The 24,102-nt window shown below is 33.6% G+C and overlaps 1 protein-coding gene and 1 long non-coding RNA gene across 2 annotated transcripts in view; both read left to right on the top strand.

Moving 5' to 3' along the window:
* The first annotated feature begins 1,446 nt into the window (after nucleotides 1-1,446).
* Nucleotides 1,447-24,102, top strand: part of eif2b3 (eukaryotic translation initiation factor 2B, subunit 3 gamma) — a 63,182-nt gene continuing 40,526 nt past the window's right edge. Inside the window, exons 1-3 of the mRNA NM_201074.2 lie at nucleotides 1,447-1,706; nucleotides 1,955-2,110; nucleotides 7,906-8,063. Coding sequence (NP_957368.1) covers nucleotides 1,963-2,110; nucleotides 7,906-8,063 — 306 coding nt within the window. The 5' untranslated portion in view covers nucleotides 1,447-1,706; nucleotides 1,955-1,962. The remainder of the gene's footprint in view (nucleotides 1,707-1,954; nucleotides 2,111-7,905; nucleotides 8,064-24,102) is intronic.
* On the top strand, nucleotides 14,604-19,481 carry LOC141378375 (uncharacterized). The gene is made up of 2 exons (XR_012392810.1): nucleotides 14,604-16,050; nucleotides 16,370-19,481. It is a non-coding gene; the product is annotated as an uncharacterized lncRNA (long non-coding RNA).

Raw genomic sequence — 24,102 nt, 5'->3', positions numbered from 1 at the left:
ATTATGTTTTGAAAAAAATTGTCTTTTACAATTCATATATTCAGATTTTTCATTCAGATTTTCATTTACCATAAACCGACATGTCTACTATTTGGTAGAGGTTGACTTTTTTTTTTTAATTATGGAACGTGTTGAAAAAATGCATTGAGTGTTTTAACTAGAGACATTAGTAGTTAAGAAATGCTATCCAAAAATGTTTTTCTTGGTGGGGCAGTTAAAGGGTTAAACATAATAGGGTGAGCCTAAAGTTGGACATTGCCTAATGTGGGACACCTATGATATATAAAACTATTAAAAAAAAATATCTGGGTATTTTATGCAAAAGTATTTTTAAAATAAAACAAAACATGAAGGAAGAATAAATCATATTTAACTATCTTGTTATATTAATTAAAAAAAAAAGTATACCATAGTGTTTGTTATCGTCATTCATTCATTCATTCATTCATTCATTCATTCATTCATTCATTTTTTTTTGTTTATTCCCCTTATTCATCAGGGGTCGCTACAGCAGAATGAACCGCCAACTTGTCTAGCTTATGTTTTACACAGCAGGTGCCCTTCCAGCTGCAACCCATCACGGGGAAACATCCATTCACATGCATACACTACAGCCAATTTAGTTTATTCAATTCACCTATAGCGTATTTCTTTGGACTGAGGGGGAAACTGGAGCACTGGGAGGAAACCCACGCCAACACGGGGAGAACATGCCAACTCCACACAGAAATGCCAAATGACCCAGCCAGGGCTTAAACCAGTGACCTTCTTGCTGTGAAGCGACAGTGCTAATTACTTAGCCACCGTGTCTCCCAGTTTGATATAGTATAAAATGAAAAAAAGCAACAACTAAATACTTTATCATAAAATTCAATATGCCCATTCAACGCATATTTTTAATAAACCTGCTAAAATGCCCAGTAAATGAAATTTTTTTCTGGAAAATTAATACTTATGAGCATGACTAATACATTATAAATGTATTGTCTCGATTTAACACATTTATTAAAATTTCAACATGTCAAATTCTTATCAATGTTTTTGAAAACCATGAATATTAAATACAAAGAAGAGGGCTGGGCAATAATATGCTACATAATAATTTTACAAAGTTTAGACTAGGTAAACTATTTGTATAGCTGCTTTGAAACAATAATTATTATGAAAAGCTCTATATAAATAAACGTGAATTGAACTTTACAAGCAAAAATTACAAAAATGGAAAACAAATAGCCTCATTCACAATCTGAATCATCTATATAACAACAATAGAAGAATACGTATCCAGTTCATTACAAACATATACCCAAACTACATCAAATCAAGATAAATACAAGTAATAATCGAAATTATCATCGAAATCCTCAGGCTTTCTCTTTCTGCTTCACACAGAGGAACCAATTCTCTCTGCGGAACCAAAGTTAGAGTCGTGTTTTCCGTCCGACGCATTTCAAAGTAACGGTCTTATGTCATTATACAGAAATCTTGATAGTTTTTTTGCAGACAGCCAGAGATTAAACATTGTGACAGTTTTCACTTGTTATTAAACTTTTCATTTATCTAGTTAGAAACTCTCGGTTTTAACAGAACTTATTTGAAGACGGCGAGGCAAGCCTGATCCATATGAACGTCTGCTACAGTGCTGCAGCTTTCACGTGCACGGACTCGATACTTTACACATTATAAACATTTGATAATAAACACAGGTAAGTCGACTGTGTGTGTATTTCTGAACTCGTCGATAAATAGTAGCTTCAGAAGTAGTTATGTTTCATCGTGCGGCTCAGCTGACGAATGTAGATGATGAAATGAGAGTCCTGACAGGCGTAATGTCTTAAACATGACAAGGAAATACATATATTGAACATAATACTCCGTCTGTCACTTTGCTGGATTGTTTTGTTGTTAGTGTTGTTGTTGTTTGTGGACTAAACGTGTTGTTTTGTTCTGCAAGTGTTCGGGATGGAGCTACAGGCGGTGCTGATGGCAGCCGGTGGAGGCTCCAGGATGATGGATCTCACCTATAACACCCCCAAACCTCTGCTTCCTGTGGGCAACAAACCCCTCATCTGGTACCCCCTTAACCTGCTGGAGAGAGTGGGATTTGAAGGTAAACCTACTGTCTTATCAGATAACAAAGTTCATTAGAAGTGTCACCTGCTGAGTGTATGAGGTGTACAATATTCAACACCGTTATCTAGTAAACTCGGCATTTAACACACACTTTTTCATATTGTTATTTTAGATTTTGTAATTAGGGTCTGCCTATAAAGATTGTGTTGGTGGATATGACTGATATGCTCTGCATTTTTTGGTCATCTGTAATACAGTATGGGTTCAAATGGTATTCAAATATCCTCTTTAATTATTATAGAGCAGGGCGATTAATTGAAAAGTAATAGAAATCGACATTCAGAACCTATAATCGATCAAAATTTTTCTTGTCAATTTTTTTCAATTACTTTCCCTACAGTGTGTGGAGTCACGTTAGCCTACTCTGTTAAGCCTGATATATACTTTTGCATTGAACGCATGGGTATGGTCTGGAGCAGCTTTTAAGTGGACGAATACTCGCGCACCTCTCGAAAAATGTAACTACAGATCGCACATTTGCATTACATTGACGATGATTGGAAGCTGCATCAGAGAAGCCTTGAGACAGCGTATTTTCTATTACAATAAAATTATTATTCACATTAAAATATTTGTTTACAGACGATTCAAGAAATACAGTTTAAAATATTAATAACATGATATACAAAAGTTGTTACATTCTGAAGAGATTCTGCTTATTTTCTTTTTAAAACATTGAAAATAATTGATTTTGTTTTCAAAAGTGCAAGTTATTTGTTTTCACTTTTTTATAAGAAAATAGTGACTGTTCGTTTTAAGCAATGTGTGTTTTAATTTCAAATCACTTTTACTGTCACATCATCAGCAGTATGTGTGCTATGATGAGTGAAAAGCTTAGTTGAAAAAATTTCAGTTGTTCAACACTGATGTTCAGTAAATAATCATAGATAGTAAATATCTTAATCAAGTAAAGCACCGTTCATTCAAAAATCTCTCACTTGTAAAATGTGAGCATATTTACTGTACAAAACCTGTCAGTGAACTATGAGTTCAAAAAATCGAGTTAAAATGTTCAGTTAATTGAGATTGAGAGATTATTTTTATTTTTATTATTATAAAGTAGGTTTCATCTGTAATTCAATCAAACAATCACCTTACTACAATCACCAGTAAAATTAAATTACACATTAAAACACAGACAATGACGAAGAACAAAATCAAAGCAATGATGTCAATAAAACAATCATACTAATTTAAACTGCTGAACATCAAATGCTATTCTAAGTAAATGGGGTTTAAGTTTAGCTTTAAGTAGTGCTGCATTTGTGATGGTGTGTTTTTTGGTTATTTATATTTATATTTTTAGGTTATATTTATTATTGTATTTTTTTTCATGCGAATTAAGTAGGGCTGCACAATATATAGTTTCAGGATCAATATCGCAATGTGATCATTCGCATAAGTCACATCGCAAGTATGTGTAATGTTGAGTCTGGATTATAATGTAGCTTATTGCAAGTGTTTTTTGAGGCCTACGACTTTCAGAGGCTTTTAAAGGCATGAGAATATTTACCATTTGCAACTCTCAAATATTAATAATGATTAATTTTATCGAACTGTTTGTAAAATAAATACTTTGCACTATTATCTTACATTTGAATATTCAATTATTTTATACCTGATGACATTTTAACTTTTTAAAATAAAATTCAGTTTATTTAATTAGCATATTTAGATTTTTGAATTTATCTATGCTTGTAGATTGTTTCTTATATTTTATGCACTCTACTACAGAATTATCCCAATCAATCTGAAATTATAAATTCTTTCTAAACAGTTATTCTACTCATCTAGTGAAATTGTATTCATATCGCAATATATATCGTAGAATAAAAATTTTTTTGCAATGCAAAATTTTTCCAATATCGTGCAGCCCTTGAATTAAATGTATGTATGTATGTATGTATATATATATATATATATATATATATATATATATATATATATATATATATATATATATATATATATATATATATATATATAAATATATACACACACACACACACACACACACACACACAATAACCATCAATAGCCCTTTTCCAATATCGTGCAGCCCTTGAATTAAATATATATATATATATATATATATATATATATATATATATATAAATATATATATACATATATATATATATATATATATATATATATATATATATATATATATATATATATATATATATAAATATATACACACACACACACAATAACCATCTAATAATCATTTGCAGGTTATCGCTGTTAGTTTACTTAGAGACTGTAACAGTATAATTTTCCAAAACTTGCACATTAATAATTCTCTTTGTTCCAGACACTAGGTTCAATAGTACAAAAGACCTTAAAAAAGACAGTTATGCCAATATTTCATTAAAGGTGACTGAAAATGCACTTCAGTAAACCCAGAATTTATCAACAACATTAAAATGCTATTCTGAGAATTTCTTTCACTAGTTAAATGATAATAAGATGAGATCATGAGAAATATTTTATGTAACAGTCTACATAACAGATCTCACAGTTATATCATGCACTCTGTAAAAAAAACTAAAAAAAGCATTCATTTAGCTGACTCATTGTTTAATAGCCAATTGGAAGCTCTGCTTGTAAATAGCTCTGAATGGATTTGCTGACAAGGGATTGGATGACATTATTGGAGGTGGGCCCTTAGAGAGTGGGTGTGTGTGGTGGACGATAAGTCAACAAAATTGCTTACAACACATTTAATCTGCAGGTGGTAATAATTTGTGCAGGCTGCTTAAATTGAACTAATAAAGTCCTTATTTCCTAAATAGGGAAGGTAGGGTAGTTTTTACAATTGGCTCACTAAAATGGCTTGGTTTCCACGTTACACCCACCCGCACACATGCTGCTTCTCCGTTTTAGTGTCAAGACTTTTTTATTTTTTTTTCAGAAAACAGGAGCTTGATTTTAGAACTAGATCTTTCTAGTTTTGACTGCAAATTTTGAGTAAAAGGATGTACACTACCCGTCAAACTTTTGGGATCAGTATGATTTTTAAATGTTTTAAAAAAAGCTTATCCTGCTCATCAAGGCTGCATTTGTTTAATCAAAAATACAGTAAAAAATTGTACAATTGACAAAATGTTGTTGCAGTATAAAATAACTGTTCAAATAGAGTAAAAAATTATTTAATAGTTTAATCCAGTGAATTTAAAGATGAATTTTTAGCTTCATTACTCCAGTCTTCAGAGTCCCTCACGTGATCCTTTAGAAATCACTCTAATATTAATTATTGTTATTATTATTATTATTATTATTATTATTATTATTATTAATGGTAATAGTAATAAAAGCAACAACGTTGTTGGGCGATGTTAACCAATTTGGCATCATACGATGTCTAATGTGAAATTGCAATGGACGATGGCATCCCTGAATTGAGTATTTATGAATAATTAATTAATTTATAACAAATAAATTATTTGTAGCCTACCATTTCAACTACCTGACCCGCATGGTCTTTGTTTTTACTCATATCCAAATCATGAATAAATAAAGATAAATTACACACAAATTACCACCTGTCAATCACTTTTTCCACAGGACTCTGGCATTATAAAGGGGTTGAAAAACTTGGTTGGTAAAAAAAGGTGCACAACCAACTGAAACCAACCAACAGTATCTGAGGTTTCGCTAAAATTACCAAGTACAAGTGTAAAAGTGAAAGATTGAAGCAGTGTACTGATGCTGTGACACGTTACCTGAAAGATTTAAAAGACTGAAGAGTCGTTAGATGGAGGCAAGATTAATTCAATATTACGTTTAAGAGTGAGACGCGATCCAGCAGTACATCCTTGATAACCTGTCTGTCGTGCACTGCTTTCTGGGGTTCTGTGCTCAAAGCCCCCTTTGACTGCCTGGAGCTTAGACTTGCGCATACACTGCAGCTCATGCCAGAGTGTGCGTGTGTTTGTGGTCACGTATGTGCACATTCAGTGGTATAGGGAGATCTGTTCAGAAAAGCTAGGTGAAACGCTAGTGTGGACGTGGATTGTTTTCGTTCTAAAATGCCATTTTAAAAGTAAGAATTATAAGTATAAACGGGGCCTAAATATGTATTTTTTGTGAGCGGGTTGCTGCTGCGACGGGGGCGTAGCAGAGGATCGCAATGCCGGCTCAGCATCGTGATGTCTATCAGCCATCGGGATAGATGAAGGCACCGTCTATCGACCCAACCCTACTACATACAATAAGTAATAAATAAATATTTAATAAAGTATTTTACAATTTAACAATTGTCGTTAGATTTAATAAATGTCACCTTGATGAACAGAATAATTTTATTTAAAAAAAAAAAAAAAAAAAAAAACTGACCCCAAACTTTTGACCAGTAGTCACTCTACAGAAGTAACATTTGTAACTATTGCATGTGTTTAAATGTACAAAAACTGTGTACAACTAAACTGATAAAAGACAAATTAAATAAAGCCAAGGTATATTCAGCATAGCTTTTTTTAGGCTGGAAGGACACTGAATGATAATATACAATTACACAATTGCAGTAGTCAAATGCACCCCAGACAACTAATGCTGGCCCGTTCCAACTGTAATAAATTGACTTCAGTCTAGTACTTGAGGACTAATGGCAGAGTGCCTTATTCTTTAAGCCAGCATTTTTTTCCCACAAACTAAGAAATAAGAGCCTTTCAGCAGGCCCACCCTTATTTTGGGGCAGCATAGCATGGAGCAGTATATTGTTTAATAAAGCTAGTAAGGACTAAAGTTATTTAAATGTAATGATTCAAATATAAAATGAACAACATTTTAAATAAAACAAATGAATATGGTGTTACCTGTTTAATTAACTTTAATTTATAAGTTTAAAAGATATGTCATTTTGACTTTTTATGGCAGGACATTTTGCCAAAAATGCTGATTTATAATAAAAAAATAAATAAAACCAATTTGAATTAAATGTAAATAAAATGTGCAATTTAAAATGTATTTTCATTGACATTATTAATAAATAAACATATTAAACATTAAATAATCTACTTTTGGATTTTCTTTTTAAAATGTGTTTAAAGAATGCTTTATTTTTCCTTTGAATTGATAAATTGTTCCTTCATTTTATTTTTACGTGTCAGTTTTAATACTTCACACACAGGACAACTTATTCATTCATACTGTAAATAACTGAAATAAGGGTGTTTGAAACCCTGTGTGTTCAATTCACTGATGGAGCACATATGAGAGCCAGTACAGGAGGCGTACCGTCTTGAGTGTCTGTGTTTAATGCCTTCATAATAATTAAATGTTTATTGTTCACACCTAGCCGTATTGACTAACCATGCGATCCAGCTGGTATGGAGTTTGTGGGTATGGCCCTTTGCCTGCTCAGCAGTACAGTATGGACCTTTATGTGTGGCACAGTCTGTCCTGTTAACAGCCAGAGAGCCAGCCAACAAGACCCTGCAATTAGCTTTTACAAGTCTTAGCATAAACTATGGTAAGTAAGCTGCTTCGTTAGAAAATATTTACGCAGTAAAGCAGAAATCATCAGAAGCAAAACTTCTTCCAATTGGCTGAAAGTCTCTCATACTGGGCATATGGTAGGTAATTCACAAAGAGTCAATTGAAGGTGTCTTGTCTAATATATATTTAACACATCTGAGGTGCCACAGCTAAAAAAGGATCAAGAAATGGTTTTGTGAAGTGAAATTGGCCTTTTCTATTTCCCTCATGACTTTTGCTGCTTTTTTACCTTCCATTTTAACTGAGTGTTCTCGTTATGGTCCATTTCAGAGGTGATTGTCATCACAACTAAAGAGGTTCAAAAGGCCCTCAGCACTGATCAACGCTTGAAGACGGATGTGAAGATGAAGTTGGATGTGGTGTGCATTCAAGAAGAGGCTGATATGGGCACCGCAGATGCTCTTCGACACATCCAGCAAAAGATCAAGGTTTGTCAATTGTCAATATCGCACGATATTGCTGAGTTATAACATTTGTTGCATTGCCATTCAAACGTAGGTTCTTTTCATACTCATACACAATTATGTGACATACACAACCATGTGACTTGATTGGTTTATTGGAATGATTAACCTAGGTGTTAATTCAAGAATGTGTTATTTGGCAAAACTATAGACATTGTGAGTTAATAAAGGCATGACGTTATGTCAAGAAACTGCATAAGAACTTGTTTATGAATGATTACTTTTAGCTGGAAAAATCCCACCTTCGGATCTTAAGCCAATAATAAAAGGATATATTCTCAACAAATGGCAATCAGAATGGGATCAGTGCCCAGAAAATAAACTTTTTAAAATTCAACCTGAAATAGGAAAAAAATCTAATTTATTTTTTAAGTCAAGACACGATGAGATTGTGTATAGAAGATGCTGCATTGGACACACGAGACTCACACTTGAACATTTACTCAAAAGAGAAGAACCACCAAAATGCCTTTATTGCAACAGAAACCAAACAGTTAAACATATTCTTGTGGAATGCCCCATATTTAATGTTATCAGACAACAATATTTATCTAGAGAGACTTTAAAGGAAATATTTTTAAACATGAATCCATCTAAAGTTGTAGAATTTGTATCAAAAGGAATTCTTAAAAAACTGTTTTAGATTTTTATTTTATATATTATCATTATTATTATTATTATTTATATATTTTACCTTGTACATTATTTATTGCTGTTGATGACTTTTAATTGTTAGAATATTTTTACTTGATCTATTTTCTTTTTGGCATGACATAGAAGCTGAAATGGCAATAAAATTAAAACTCTCTCTCTCTTTTAGCTGGATAAAAACTTTGAAGGTTAAGTTTGCTAAATATGAACTCGATTTGTGCTGTTACTTAAACAATTTTACCATCACTATTGTACAATTAAAGTTGCAATAGGATATCTTGGAAAATGCTAACATTAGTCTGATAGCTCTGAAAGCCTGCTTCCCATCCTCTCTGCAATTACCACTCAAAGCCAGCATCCTGAATGCATAAATGTGCACTAGACATCTAGATCACTACAATACATCACGCAACATTCACCAGAGAGAAAAGTCTAGTTAGTAAATACAATATCAAACTTGCCATATAAAAAGAAGGTAGATTGTTGATATTTGGATGAGATTTTCTGTCTGAATTGTATCCGTGAACGCACCAATGTTGTTATACTTTCTGTATGAATAGAGGTATGATTTTTATATTTTGACAGGCAGGTGGGATATCCATTCGCAATGTTCAGACTGAATGCTTTGGTTGGATAAACTTTTCTTGGTTCTACATTTTCCACAAAATATTAAAATAAATATAAATACATTTGGATAATTTAATGACTGCTATCAGGGTGTGAAAAGACCTTTTCTGAAGACAATCCCCTATTCCACCTTTAAGAGTGCTTTCACATTTGGTTCAGTTGGTTGGATTGCACTGAAGTTCAATTGACCTGCAGTCCACCTATCAAACCTCTCAACACCCTTGCACTTGATGGAAGCAGATTAAAATGGATTATATGCTGAATTATACAAATTCCCTGTCAGTGGTTATTAGAAAATGGAAATAATAGCATAATTACTACATATGTAGACAAAGAAAATGTAAATGATAGATGTGTTCTCTTGACTTTATAGCTTGACTTGAGAGCTTTTAGTATTTTTGTATTCCCACACATTATATGCATTATTGGTGTTTGGCAAAAGTGAACGCGAGAGTCCTTCTCCTCTATTGCATAGTTAGCCACACTTTTTTAAAACATCTGGGAATTACCCTACTATTTAAGGTATTTCTTGAGAACTGTTAGAACTTCTCCAGTTCACGTCTTAAAAAGATCGATGCACCGCCCCTGAACAGTATATGTGAAAGTTCTGGAAAACCGTTTAATGCCTTGTTGTGATAAAAATATACACCTTTCAATTAGATGCCATTTATTCAAGCATATTCAGCATTTGAAGAGGATCAATAACATTCTTCAAAATTGTCCCAGACAAGAAAATTCAATACACATTTGGTTTTAGGACAACTTTATTAAAAGGCTCTCATCGACTTCAATACTGTATACATAAACTGATGTTGAATATGATAAAGAAGATATGATCTAATGATGAATATCGGCATTTGAATACTTCAAAGAACTGCCTAAATCATATTTGTAGTCTGGTTTGTAGCCAGCATTAATGTACGTTGCAGCAGATTTGACAAATGTGGCATTCTCACTGATTAAAGAGGGTCACAAAAGAGTTAGCAACACGATGTGATGAATTTTCATCACTGTAAATATTGTACTAAACCTAGTTAGCCAAAGCATGGTGACTAAATGGAAGAAGCATAATCATGGCACAAGCATGCATGTCCATGTAAGCATAAGTTTGTGCCCAGAGGTGTGTAAAACCTGGCAGGCAAACACAGCCTCACCTGTGTCCCATGTGAGCTGGCCTGGGGTCAGTGGAATGAGGTGAGGGGCAGATCCTGTGTGCCACAGGGGGACCTTTGATCCGTGCAGCTCTGCAATGATGGCTCCAACTCTACAGAGTGCCTCATTTCACCTGCTGAATGCCTAGTGGCTAGAGACGGCAAACTCCACAAACACATGATGTCAAAGGCCTTCCTCTACTCAGACTAATGCTCATGGGCCTACTGCAGGACTTGTGGGTGAGTTGTTATGTGGAATAAGACAGTAATGAAACATCCGTTGGGATTTTAGGGTCACTGTTGGGTCTAAGATTTTCTTACTATAGTTCCAGACTAAGCATTTGCTGTTGCATGGGTGTGGTGTAGTTAAGTGGTTAAAGATCTGGGCTAGCAACCAAACGGTTGTAGGTTCGATTCACAAGCTTTCAATTTTGTTTCCTTGAGCAATACATCTCAGTTGTGATTTTCTGTTTAATAATTGCAGTGGTTTCTATACAAATAGGCGTCATAAATACTGTATCCATCTAAACCAGAAAATATTTAGACACATTTACATAAAAATAAAATGCCATCACATTAAAATAAATACACAGATTTGAGGTCAGTAAGAGTTTTTGAAAGTTCACCAAGGCTGCTTTTGATTAAAGGGAAAGATAATATTGTGAAATACAATAATTTTTCCAGTTTATATATAACATTTTGAATAAATTACTAAACAATCTTTAAATGTTCATAGTTTTTTTTAATGGATGATTGTAGAGCTGGGCAGATAAATGAAAATATAAATTAAAGATTTTGGTTGTTCGATTATAGTCTGAGGAATAATCACGGTTCACGGTTATCACGGTTATTATGCATTCCTTAATTTCAAAACACTTCTAGTTTAGAAAATCACATGAAAAACTCCTTATAATTTAAAGTGTTATTTATTGCTGCTCAGTTACCAAATATACTAAATTAATGAAACAATATTAATAATACGTAACAATACAGCACAAAATAATAATAATAATAATATTAATAATAATAAACAAACAATAGTCCATTTCTTTTTGGACTTAAAAATAAGTGAAAAAGGTTTTTGGCATTTAAACAAGGAATAATTTTGCACTGAAAATAAATGACAGAACAATGAATGAATAAGTAAGAATAAGTAAAAAATGTATTTGTCTAATGTAACTCTAAGCATCATATTAGCTAAGCATTTCCTTTTTAAAGAGAACAAATGTAGTCAAATGTAATTCTTTTCACATGACTCGCGGTGAGTTCGCGGCTTTCTTTCAACTAGGTGTGCCTGGAAAGCATGAGCACGTGCACGTCATTCTCAAAATGCATGCAAGAAAAGAAATAACGAACTTGGGAGCACAAAATGAGAAGCCTTTATGATTAAATACTGTGAGGAATTAAAGCGCAGGTAATAGTGAAATCAGTTAATCCTTTCATCCCTAGTTGATAGAGATGTACTGAACTTTTGGCCACTGAAAATTTTCAGTTTAAATATGTTTATTATTAGAAATTTTTGCAAACATTCACTTAAAAATACACTTTTTTAATATAAACATAAATCTTACATTTTAATGATTAGACATTGGAAAGAAAAAAATAAATAAATAAAATAAAAATAAAAACACCAACAACGAACAACATTCATAAAGAAATAAACAAAAAATAAAAATAAACATGCATTCCCCCATTCAACCAACCAACCAACCACTGAAAATTGATCAGCCTAAAATATGTTATGCCATTTAATGGACCCTCTGATTTTTGTGGCTTTAGTCATTTTTGGGTTACTCTTTTTAAATCTGGAAGCATTGACAACTCATACCAAAATATATATCATCATCGTTCAATATGGAAAATAGTATCCAGATTAGATGTTTGCCATATTGCCCAGCCCTAGTTGATTGTAAAAATGTTTAAATTACAATTTTATTTAATGATTCAATACACAGGGTATCCACGAGGTCTTAAAAAATCTTAAAATATCAGAAATTTCAAAAACAAAATGTCAGGCCTTAAAAAGTCTTAAATTCACTGAATTATTGTTTTGTATGTCTTAAATCGTTTTAAGCAGGTCTTAATTTTCCTTTGTCTAAGTAAAGCTACCCAATCGGGCCGACATCCATCCAATCACCCACAATCCATCTTAATCAAATCAAGAAATCTAAAAACAATTACACAGCTTCTCAAGATAATAACAGAGCAATATTCCCTTTACGTTATCTTCCATTCATACAAAAGCTATTTACAGAAGCAAGGAGGGGTAAACATAATATTTGTAAATAGACATGAAACTTAAAGTTTTATAACAGAAATGCAATAGGTTGAATCGAAGTTATACTGAATCAATTTGGACCAAAAGTCAACAAAAGTATATTTTTGATTATTTATGTAATTATGTAATTTGAAACTTGTGTATGCAGCTAGAGTTTTCTTGTTTTGACACATTAAAGTATGTTGCTAAGAAATAATTACATTAGATTTTTTTTTTGGCAAGCAAAAAAAAAATCCATTGGCCCAACCGAGCCATTAAAAATAATTATTACTGTTTAGCCTTGTTTAAGTCTAAAATTTTGTTCATAATGGTCTTAAAATGCTCTTAAAAAGTCTTAAGTTTGACTTGATGAAATTTGCAGAAACCCAGAATACAATTTCTAATCAAATCTAAATTTAAAGTAAATACTTTTATTTAAATTGTGTGCTTGGATACATTTTCATTACATTTGACAAAAAAAAAAAAAAAAAAAAAATCAGCATGCTGATAAAATACTTTGCAGTGTAAAATATAAGTTACAAAAAAAAAGAAAAATCCCCCGACTAGTGGTCCCAGACTTTTGTGCCCCACTGAAGTCATTTTGGAAAATAACAGCTGCTAAAAGATTAATTAAATTCTTCCTGAGGTCCAAATATTGTGTCTATCATAATCAGATACATTAGTGCATTTGTTCACTTGTATCATACTTTTTCCACACCGCACTTATGAAAGTGTAAAATCTCAGACAGAGGGATGTCTTAAACATGTGTGAACGCTCATCGCAGGAGATTAGCTCTCAATAAATATCAGTGCAGTGGAAAAGAGAATGTTGAGGAGGAGGGCCTGCCGGAGCACGCTAACAGCACAGATGCATTTATTTCTAATCCTAGAGAGAAATGAGAGATTAAAAGCATTGAGTTGCAGAGCCCTCCAGTGCACGAACAGCCCCACTACGTGTTGAGAGATGAGCGCTGGCAATAGGGGCCCTAAATCCCCATTTATTGTATGGTCTAAACACATAGTCTACTCCCTTGCTTCAGCAAACAACAAGGACATAATGGAAGCATCTGACAGAGTGCCCGACTCTTAAAGCACTCTTTCATTAGCCTGTGTTTGAGTTCATACTGATGCATTGAGTCAATGTTTGTACAGAAACTGAATAATCTTCGTGTTGTGTAGCATTCTGCTGGCTTTTGTTAGTAATAAGGCTCTGAGTTCACCAAGATCAAGTCGTTCCCGATCAACTTGTGTACTCATTTTTCCTGAAAAAATGCACTTACACATTTTAGTGTGCTCCAGGTGGTCTGGGGGGAAAAGAAAATCAGCATTTTTTGCTCAGTTTTTGGCCTTTGAGATGATTTTTATGTACAATGTAAAATTTTGACGTCAATTAATTAAACCAAGAAATAATCCCCAAGAGTCTCTATCAGCTTAAGTCTCAAGAGTTCAGAGTTATTGTTTTTTCCAATTTCATCATGTTTTGTTAGAAACAAATATATATATATATATATATATATATATATATATATATATATATATATATATATATATATATATATATATATATATATATATAAAATTTTCCTCCATATGGACTTTTAAATCACATGGAATTTGTTGGTTGGAGACACTGTTAGAAAAATGGGTATGGTTGGGGTCCATTTGTGAACACTTGGGGTACAAATGGTGAATTTGTACCATCAATGATTCATAGTAGCACCTTATGGTAAGGTTAAAAAATGTACAAATATGTTTTTAACTCTCAAAGGGTCCATAATTGGACCATTTAAGGCCCAAATAAAGGTACAATTTCTTCTTGTGTGAAAACGAGCAAGTCATGGTGTATGAAACAGTTATTCATTTATATCAAGATAATAATTGTCATGAGTTGGTTATTTGGTGGAAATGCACAAAATCCTGTGCATTAACAATAAAATGATTTCATAATATTAAACATGGCCGCATAATTGATATTATAAATGAATAACTTTAAGTTTGTTTATTTTAACTTTGAGATAAGTGAAATGAGGTATAAAACGTAACAAAATAATACTTACAAAATAATACACCTGAGGACAAGTAATAGATTTAAAAGACCAAAACATTGAGTCGATGTTTGTACAGAAACTGAATAATCTTCGTGTTGTGCAGCATTCTGCTGGCTTTTGTTAATAATAAGTTCACCAGGATCATGTCATTCTCGATCAACTTTTGTACTCATTTTTGTTCTCAGTTTTGCTCAGTTTTTGGCCTTTGAGATTATTTCTATGTACAATGCAAAATTTTGACGTCACTGAATTAAACCAAGAAATACCCGTCTCTGTCAGCTTGAGTCTCAAGAGTTCATAGTTGTTGTTTTTTTTTTTTACAATTTCATTATGTTTTGTCAGAGGAAAATTGGACTTATGGACTTATAAATCACACGTCATCTTTTGGTAGAAGAACTTACAAAGGCAATTGCCTAATCACAACAGTGCTGATATAGAGCAATATACAACAGGTAAATAATATAGGTAAATACTTAAGAAACAACTTCAAGTGTCTTAAAAACCTTTCACAAGACTGCTTTAAGGAATGCTAGTATTGGCAGAGTTGTAAAAATTTTCAAACAGTTCCTGTGTTGATTTATATACAGTTTTCCATAGCAATCCCAGCATATCTATCCAAATATGTGCCGATGTAGTGCAAAAATATATTACAAAATGCGGCAACACCAAAGCTCCAAAAATACATACAAAGCGTGTAACGTTTGAGCACACCGACTCTTCATTAGACAGTATTGATTACGGCATGTTGCTCTTTTTATACACTTCCGGATCGCATGATCTCATAAATTATCTCACAACAAAAACAAAATCGAAAAATGCACATTAGTAAATTTAAATTGCACAACTTACATATTCAAAACAAAACAGAAAAAAAATAAATCCTAATAATCAGAAATAAAAAAAAAACATAACAGAAAATAACAAAATGTAGACAAAAATTGACATAGGGTGAACAATGTTGTTTTAATAATTAAAATGAATTATTTTATTTATTATAATGAATTTAAGTGTATGTAATTTCAGATGCAATTTTTTACATGTCTTAAACATCCAAATTAAAATACAGTTTTGTATGTGATTTTAAATTGAATTGTCAGTTGATTACTTGTTAAAATAGTTTAATGTGATTAAATTTTGCCTTCAGACAAAGAGGTTTCACACACTTGTCTAACACAATCACTAATATTTTAGTAAGTTCTTTGAAGAATAGGTTTATGGTTTCATTTTGCATAAATGTTTCACAGAATGATGATGAAATATTATTTCAGTCATATTTTGACATTTTAATAACTTTTGACATTTTAAACACTTTCAGTTCTTTGAAACACTGATGAAAACACTTTACTAGCTTTTAATGTGCATTTACTTAGCTAATTGGTAAATCCTTGACATAAATATATACAGTATTTTCTTGTGCTGGGCTAAAATTATTGTGATTAATCGCATCCAAAATAAAAGTTTGTTTAGACGTGTGTGTTTGTACCGTGTGTAATTATTATGTATATATAAATACACAAATGCATACATATATTTAAGAAAAAACGTATTTATATTTAGATATACAAATTAAATAGTATTTGAAATAGCTATGTAACACAAAATTCTTTTGAATAGCTTCGTTTCTATGTATGTGTGTGTTAATCACTTATACATTACAAATATAAATAACACACACCCATATATTATGTCAAAACAAACTTTTATTTTGGATGTGACTAATCTTTGGCCAGCACTAATATTTTCTTAGTAGTAATCTTGTTTTCTTTGGTCAAACTCTATAGGTTTGCCAGTGAATCTCTTTTTAAATTGCAACATTTTTTTATGCAAATGTTTATTGTTTTTCAGCCTGCAACTTAACATGGTAATGACAGCCCAATTGTGAGCCCGCGTCCATAGCGGCAGCTGACAGAGCTGCACTTCTCCTTCCCTTCCTTTTTATTCCCTCTTATCCTGCGTTTGTCTCTCCACCCTCTTCCTCCGCTCTCCTCTTGGGTGGTCTCACCTGGCAGGCCCAGGGGGCAGCCAAGCAGAACTGGGAGTGTCTGTGGGTGGCCTGACCTCCCTGTGCCTCTCCTCCAGAGCAGCGCAGAACCACGGCCTACACTGAAAGGCCCAGCGTCAGCGTCAGAGTCAGCGGCGCTCAGATGATCCAACAGCTGACGCCCACTGCAGGACTGATCCAGCCTTCCGCCGGCCAAGAGGGCACGACCATTGTCAGGCCTCAGGCATTTGGCCACTTGTCGTGTCCCCTCAAAAATAGAAACCCCAACTATGAAATGCTAAGTGGTTAGAGCTGCAGGGACAGATCGATTTACTTGGGTGGTTTACGATGGGTGGCCTGGCGTTGGTCACATTTTTTGCGTTTCATCAGCGCACATTCCTGGTCGACTGTGAAGTCATGGTAAATGTTTGGATGTTTGAGCGTTGGCTGTTCTGTGGTTGCTTCGACTTCGCTCTGCAATTCTTTTATGTACTGCGGGAATGGAGTGCACATTTACAGACATAGCCTGACTTTTGGCTATTTTGGTGACTGCACTTAAAGCAATAGTTCACCCAGGATTGAAAAACAAAATAAATGTTTTCATTTACTTCACCTCGTGTCGTAAAAACTTGCATGTTTATCTGTGACATTCACAAGATATCTTTAAAAATGTTGAATCGATGCGTACAATTTACTTGAGTTTAATTTAGGCTAAATCCTCACATATTTAAAGCCCATTTATTTATTTTATCTTCTAAATATCTTGAACTTTTGACAAACTGAATGGTTATATACTGTTCAAATAGGATTATTTTTTTATGTCTTGCAAAGTAATAAAGCCAGCTCCATATGGCATAGTGTATTTAGACTTGAATTATAGCAGTGTAGTTTGAATTGCCTAATCTGTCAGCATGATGCTGGTGAATTGAAGGTGTTGCACAATCTTATCTGTATTGCTGTGATCAGTGGCTTTTTTGTGTAGCTTTCTCACCACTGTTATTTAAGATTTTATGTTGTAAGAGAAGAGCATAGCTTATATTTATATATTTATGATGCATGTACAGTCTTAGTGCTCATAATAATTATTGATTTGATCCCTTTTTCATTTTATAACTACAAACAAACAAAACAACTTCAGTCTTCTGTGCATTGTGTGCATAAGTGTGAGCACGAGTATCAAGTTGCTGGGTACAGTTGACTTAATGGCCACAGGTGTCACTAATAGCAATGGTTTCTACATATAGCCTCTTCAATGAGAAAATTCACAGAAAAAAAGATGTTAATTATTTACAAATAAAAACAATTTCATGTCACACCTGTGGTTCTCAATCAGGGGACTGCTATTAAACACCCAGAACTGTATCCAGGGTGTCCACAGGGTCTTAAAATGTCTTTAATCAAGTTAAGTTTGTCAAGTTTCAACTAAATGTGTAACTTAATATTTTTAGTCAGTTGGATTGATGTAAATAAGAGATTTAATTTAATTTAATTTAATTTAAAAGTTAATTTGATTCAACTGAATAGTTCAGCAAGATTTTATTTATTTATTTATTTTTACAGTTTACAAATATAGTCTACTTAAAGAAGTAAATGAACACATTTGTGCACCAGAAAGGATGCCATTTTGTTTGCTGGTTGATTAAATCCCACACAAATTTGTTTTTCAACTACTTGGTCAGTCCCTATAATTGTATTCAGCACTTAGCCAGCTGTCTATTAGTATTTAAACTAAGTATTTCGATTTTTGTCTTGTATACAAACGTTGCTTTAATTAAATATTATTTTATTTTGAAACATACACTATTAGGCTTCTGCTCTGGAGGCTATCTTGTGGTCAGTTGTGGAATTTCATTCAGTATGTAAATGCTCACAATGCATTATAGGTATTTTCTATCTGTTGAGTGTACATGGGTTGTACACTTGTTATTGCAGTGCATTATGGGATTTATTGAGTGTACTTCAATTCATCCACTATAGTTTAGGACATCCCTAGAAGATTAACGGTATAGGCTGGGATTCTGGGTTCCAGTGGCCGTTTAAACAACTGGAAAATCATGGGGAGTTTTTAAAAACAGTTGTGGACAATAATTGTTCTTGGTGGGTTTTATAGTTAACTAAAACTAAAATCATGAAAACTGTTAATTGAAGTAAAATTTAACTGGAATATTTATTTATCTCAACATCTTCAGTGTGTAACTTGATGTTTAGCTGGACCAAAAGCTTAAATCACAATGTATACAAACTTTATTAACACTAAAAACTACAAAGACAAACTATAAAAATATTAATAAACCAATGTTATTGTTTAATAAAACAATGTTATCTCTAAAATAACACTAAATTAACAGTTGCTTGAGAACCACTGTGATAAACATTGCTGAAATGCACCCCTTGGGTCCGATCCCTTTCATTAAACACTGGCAGTAACAGTATTATGATATGCTTATTATAAATAGTTAGAATAAACAATTCTTCCTCCAAGTAATGTACTTCATTAGTCTATCTGTTTACACTTGGCAAGCAATGCAGTAATTTAAGATGTGTGATCAGAGCTGTCTGTGTATATCGCCTGTTTTACAGCGACTTTGAATGTGGCTCAGAACTTTAAAATGACTTGCACATTATTTTCTTATATTTATTGAATTGATAAAAGTTATTCTACTCACATTTCTACTTTTCTGTTTTCATTGATAATTTTCAAAGCATTTCTGTATGATTTTGTCTAAGGCTGCACAATAAATCATTACAGCATTGATATCGCAAAGTGCGCATCCACAATAGTCACATCGCAGGATCTGCAATATAGAGTCGGAATTAGGAATGTCCCGATTATTTTTTTCCCCCTTTGATTCCAAGTCATTTGATTTTGAGTAGCGATACCGAACCCCAATCCGATACTTTTATAATACATAAAAAAGAATAAAGAAGAGGGAAGAAACAGATCCAGGATGTTCCTTATTTTTTTATTTAATTCACCTTATTTTAACATTCATCAACTCTCCTTACAAACAGCATGAGGCAGCTTGAACAATCAAGTAATAAATTGCTTAAATTCTTCTGCAACAGTAAATATAAAAAAAGCCAATATAAAAACAAATAGCACCTCAACTTAAAATACCCGGCAGGCAATCCCAAGTTTACATATCTCACAGTTTGCTATGGCAATGTTGTCGTCATCAACTTTATAATACCTCATACTTTACGTTTCAAGCTGCTTCTGTGCCCTACTTTGCCTACATTTAACCAATAGCGTCTCTGCAACAAAGTGTATCATGCCGTACGCATTGCTGTTTTCGTGTGAAGTCAAGGAAGAGGTGCCACCGCATAGCTACAGATGTGTTCAAAAATTATGAGAATATTGGAGTCCTGATCGGGAGGTAACATTTGACTCCGATTGAGTCTAAACCGCGTGATCAGACCCAATTTCTGATTACATGATCAGATCCGGACATCGCTAGTCGGGATTATAGTTGACCAGGAGCCACAGTTGAAAACATACATGATTTGTGGGGTCATGGATTTTTCAGCACCACACTCAATACCAAGGGGTACAAAAGTCGTTATATGAAGCAAGAGATCATGATGACATATAATGACGTGTGCAGGTGTTGTAGAGGTGTCCCAGTTCTTAGGGGTACATTTTGAAGCCCTTCCCCTACACACAAGGGGTAGGGGTACAAAAATAGAATTGGGATTGGGCCTATATTTTATGCATGGTTCACTCCAAACAAAATTATCCCAGTCAGTCTCACTCACTCACTATCCTTGGGCTTACTTTTACCACAGCAGAATGAACCACCAATTACTCAACTTAGCACTAGGAAGTCATCCCAGTCAACCTAATGTTATTAATTCTTTCAAAATAGAGCTGTTCAAGGCAACTGGTAAAATTATACTTAATATCGCAATATGTATCGCAGAAAAATATTGAAGTATGAAGAAGTTTGTTTCTTGTCACCGTCGCCACTGGCTTGCTTGGTTTGGGACTTGTGGAGCTGAGCATTGATGAATTTGCTCTGAAATTTAAACCACACTGAACTGGACTAAACTGGACCTAATCTCTGAAACTGGACGGACACAGTTTCAGTTTACTTGAACTTTTATGTTAAGCTGCTTTGACACAATCTACATTGTAAAAGTGCTATAGAAATAAACATGAATTCAATTGAGTTGAATAAAATATCATAATATCAGTTTTACCAATATCTTGCTCTCCTAATTCTGTCAGATAATGCCATTTAAAGAATAAATAAATTGTACAGTGATTTCCCCTGAAATATGTGTATAATACATAAACAGTAGTGGAGGTTGTGTGTGGCTCTGACTATTTTGAATTTGTAAGGCTTCATATGTGTGAAATTTAATATAAGCATTCTGGGTTCGCCGTGGTTGGTGGAGAAGCATTTATCTCCTTCCTCAGTAGCACAGTTAGCTCAGCCTAAGCAGACATCGCTCTGCACCCTGTTATCTTTCGAGCATGTGTCCGCCGGTGGCTCCTGGGTTTTCTGCTCCGGGGCCAGAACAAGAGAACCGGAACTGTATCGGAGCAGAGCGTCACGGCAGGGCCTCTCTCTGGGCCTCCCCAATGAGGCATGCAGCTCTGCCTGAGCCAGGCACGCTCTGACGGCCTGTTCCCCACTCCTGCTCCCATGTTTATTTATCCACAGGCCTGAGATGGACTGAGCAGATGGGAACCAGACAACTCAAACAGAAACAATGGCAAAGGCGAGCAGGATTTATCGCTGGGTTCCTCTCCATGCCTGCGCTCACTCATACACACACTCACGCACACGTGTATACACGCAAACTGTAGCATAGCACGGCGCTTATTTGAGAAGCTGGAACTTTTGTTTTCTCACGTCATTCTCTTTTGTCGTTGTGACTATTGTCAGGAGTCCATGTAGTCCAGTGTCTTATGCCATAGAAGTTACTTTTTGAGGATCTGAGTCATCTGACTTTTTGTGAAACAGATCGAAACTGATGTTTTTAACTGGTCTTCACTAATAAACTGTTCATTTCAAATTAATATTGTGTCTTTAATGTAGGGCTGGGTAATATATACTCCTTTTGTCAGTAAAACCAGTACTAGTAGACCTCCATTACATGCTTTCAGATGGAGCAGCATTTACTACACAGTCAAAGTACCCTGACAAGCTATGTAAAATTACTTTCAAAGCTGAATTATCAGTAATAATGACATTGAAATAATTGATCTGTGATCATGACAGATGTTTTTATCTCTTCTCAGTGAACTACAGCTCAGTGTAGTAAATGCTCCTTGTGAAAATACCACATATAGTTTTACTCAACTTTCTTCATAACTTCAGTTGTGTGTGTGTGGAATAAATCCTTTTAGAGATGATTCCGCATTCGTGTGATTATTAGTCATGCTGAATCAATGAAAGTGGTTAATTCTTTTGTTTATAATGCAACACTATGGGGATTTCCTGTTTTTTTCTTCATGACTTATTTTGAGCCTCCCTGGCTTTCGGAGTAGATTTACTGCACAACCATGCTTTCCTGATAAGCTGTGCATGACAGTTGCTGCTTTGCTCAGTTATGTTTGCAATTTTTTATTTCTATTTATAACCCAGCCCTTTTTTAAAAGTAGGCTTTGAGAATCAGATCTGTCCAATTCATCTGAGATGCAAATATTAAAATGGGACCGAAATGGCAAAGAAACCACACAGCAAGTCCAGAGAAACATGCTAATAATCAAACTGAATAGAAACTCTCCTTTTACAAACAATAGCATTCATATCATAATTGTTATTATTACTTTGAGTGAAACATTCTGCTGTACAGTGAGGATCTATTTCTGCAACAATTTCATTAAGTTAAACCAAACTTTTACCTTTTTTTTGTGTCATCATAAAGTGTACAAGTGTATGTACGTATTTGATATTAGTGTTTTTTTTCTTATAATAATCTTAAAACCAGCACAGAAATATCTTCCTTTGGATTTTATGTATATACAAATGTCAAATTCTATGGCTTTCCGTGTTATACAGCTGATTTCTTTTATTTCTTTTAGTTTTCCTAAATTCTGGAGCATAAAATACCTGTATTGTGGTCAGCAACTAAAATGATGTCAAGGCCATCCATTTTGAAGCGATACTAAACTACAGTAAAAAATCAAACCAGACTGAAGCAGGCTGAACCCAGTCTTGTAGATCTAAGTCATACCATGCCATGGGAAAAACAGCTTTTCTGAAAGCCTGGTTGTTCCTTTTTGTACCACCCAGTTTCATGAGAATAGTATGCCAGTAAGAAGTCAGTATGTAGGGCTTAAATTGAATATAATAGTCTAACAAGCTGAAACAATATGTGTGAGGTGTGAAATATTGACCCAAGCCATGGCAAAATAAACCGAACAAAATGTTATTGTGCTGATGGAACACAAGCACTTGGTAAAACAGCTTTACAAATGTTAATTTGATAGGGCACAAGATGTGCTTCAAGAACACTGGCTCTTGTTGAATATTGTCCCATTTCTGACATTATATCCATTCATAGACTTTGTCTGTCCCTCCTTCGTTTAAATCTTTCACCAATTTGTAACAGTAATGTACTCTATGACTCTTTTTCAAATAGTTTTTTGATTTTTACACTGTAAAAAATAAACGGTAAAATGTATGGTAAAAAAGAAGCTGTTGTTGCCAGTATTTCACTGTTAAAAATACAGTACAAACCGTAAAGTCATTTTTAATTTTTATGGTAAACTACTGTATTTCATTCAATTATAGTGTAATGCACCAGTGTTTTTGAAGTGCTAACATCTACAAATCATATCCTTTGTTACACAGACAAAAAGTCAACCATAAACATATGGTGAGTAGAAAGTTATGAAAAAAAAAAACTTTTCCCACAAGCAGGGAAGCATGCCAAATATATAGAAGGAGCTCGGTGCCGATAGCTAATGGGTTTTTAAAAAATAAAACAATTTTGAAAAAACATACTTTGTTAACAAAAAGCATGAAAAGTAATGTTTTATGCAGGGAATTCTCAGAAAGTCAATTTACGGTTATTCAGTGTATATATTGACCGTTAATCTGCTGTTAACAAGGTTACCAATTTTAACTGTAGCATTTGTTTTTATTACAGTGAAAATAACTGCCATTTTTTTTATAGCATAGAATTGAAAACCATTGGTTTGTTACTAGTCTGCCTATTCTCATCCAAAAATGAAAATTCCATCACCATTTACTAACTTTAACACTGTACCTTAGTTCTTAACTTTAATGAATTTCCTTGTGTTGAACACAAAAAAACAAGATGTTCCTAGGAA

Source organism: Danio rerio, chromosome 2 (genome assembly GCF_049306965.1).
Source record: "Danio rerio strain Tuebingen ecotype United States chromosome 2, GRCz12tu, whole genome shotgun sequence".
Lineage (NCBI taxonomy): Eukaryota > Metazoa > Chordata > Actinopteri > Cypriniformes > Danionidae > Danio > Danio rerio.
Note: the sequence above shows the minus strand (reverse complement) of the source record. Positions and strands in the feature narration are given on the sequence as shown.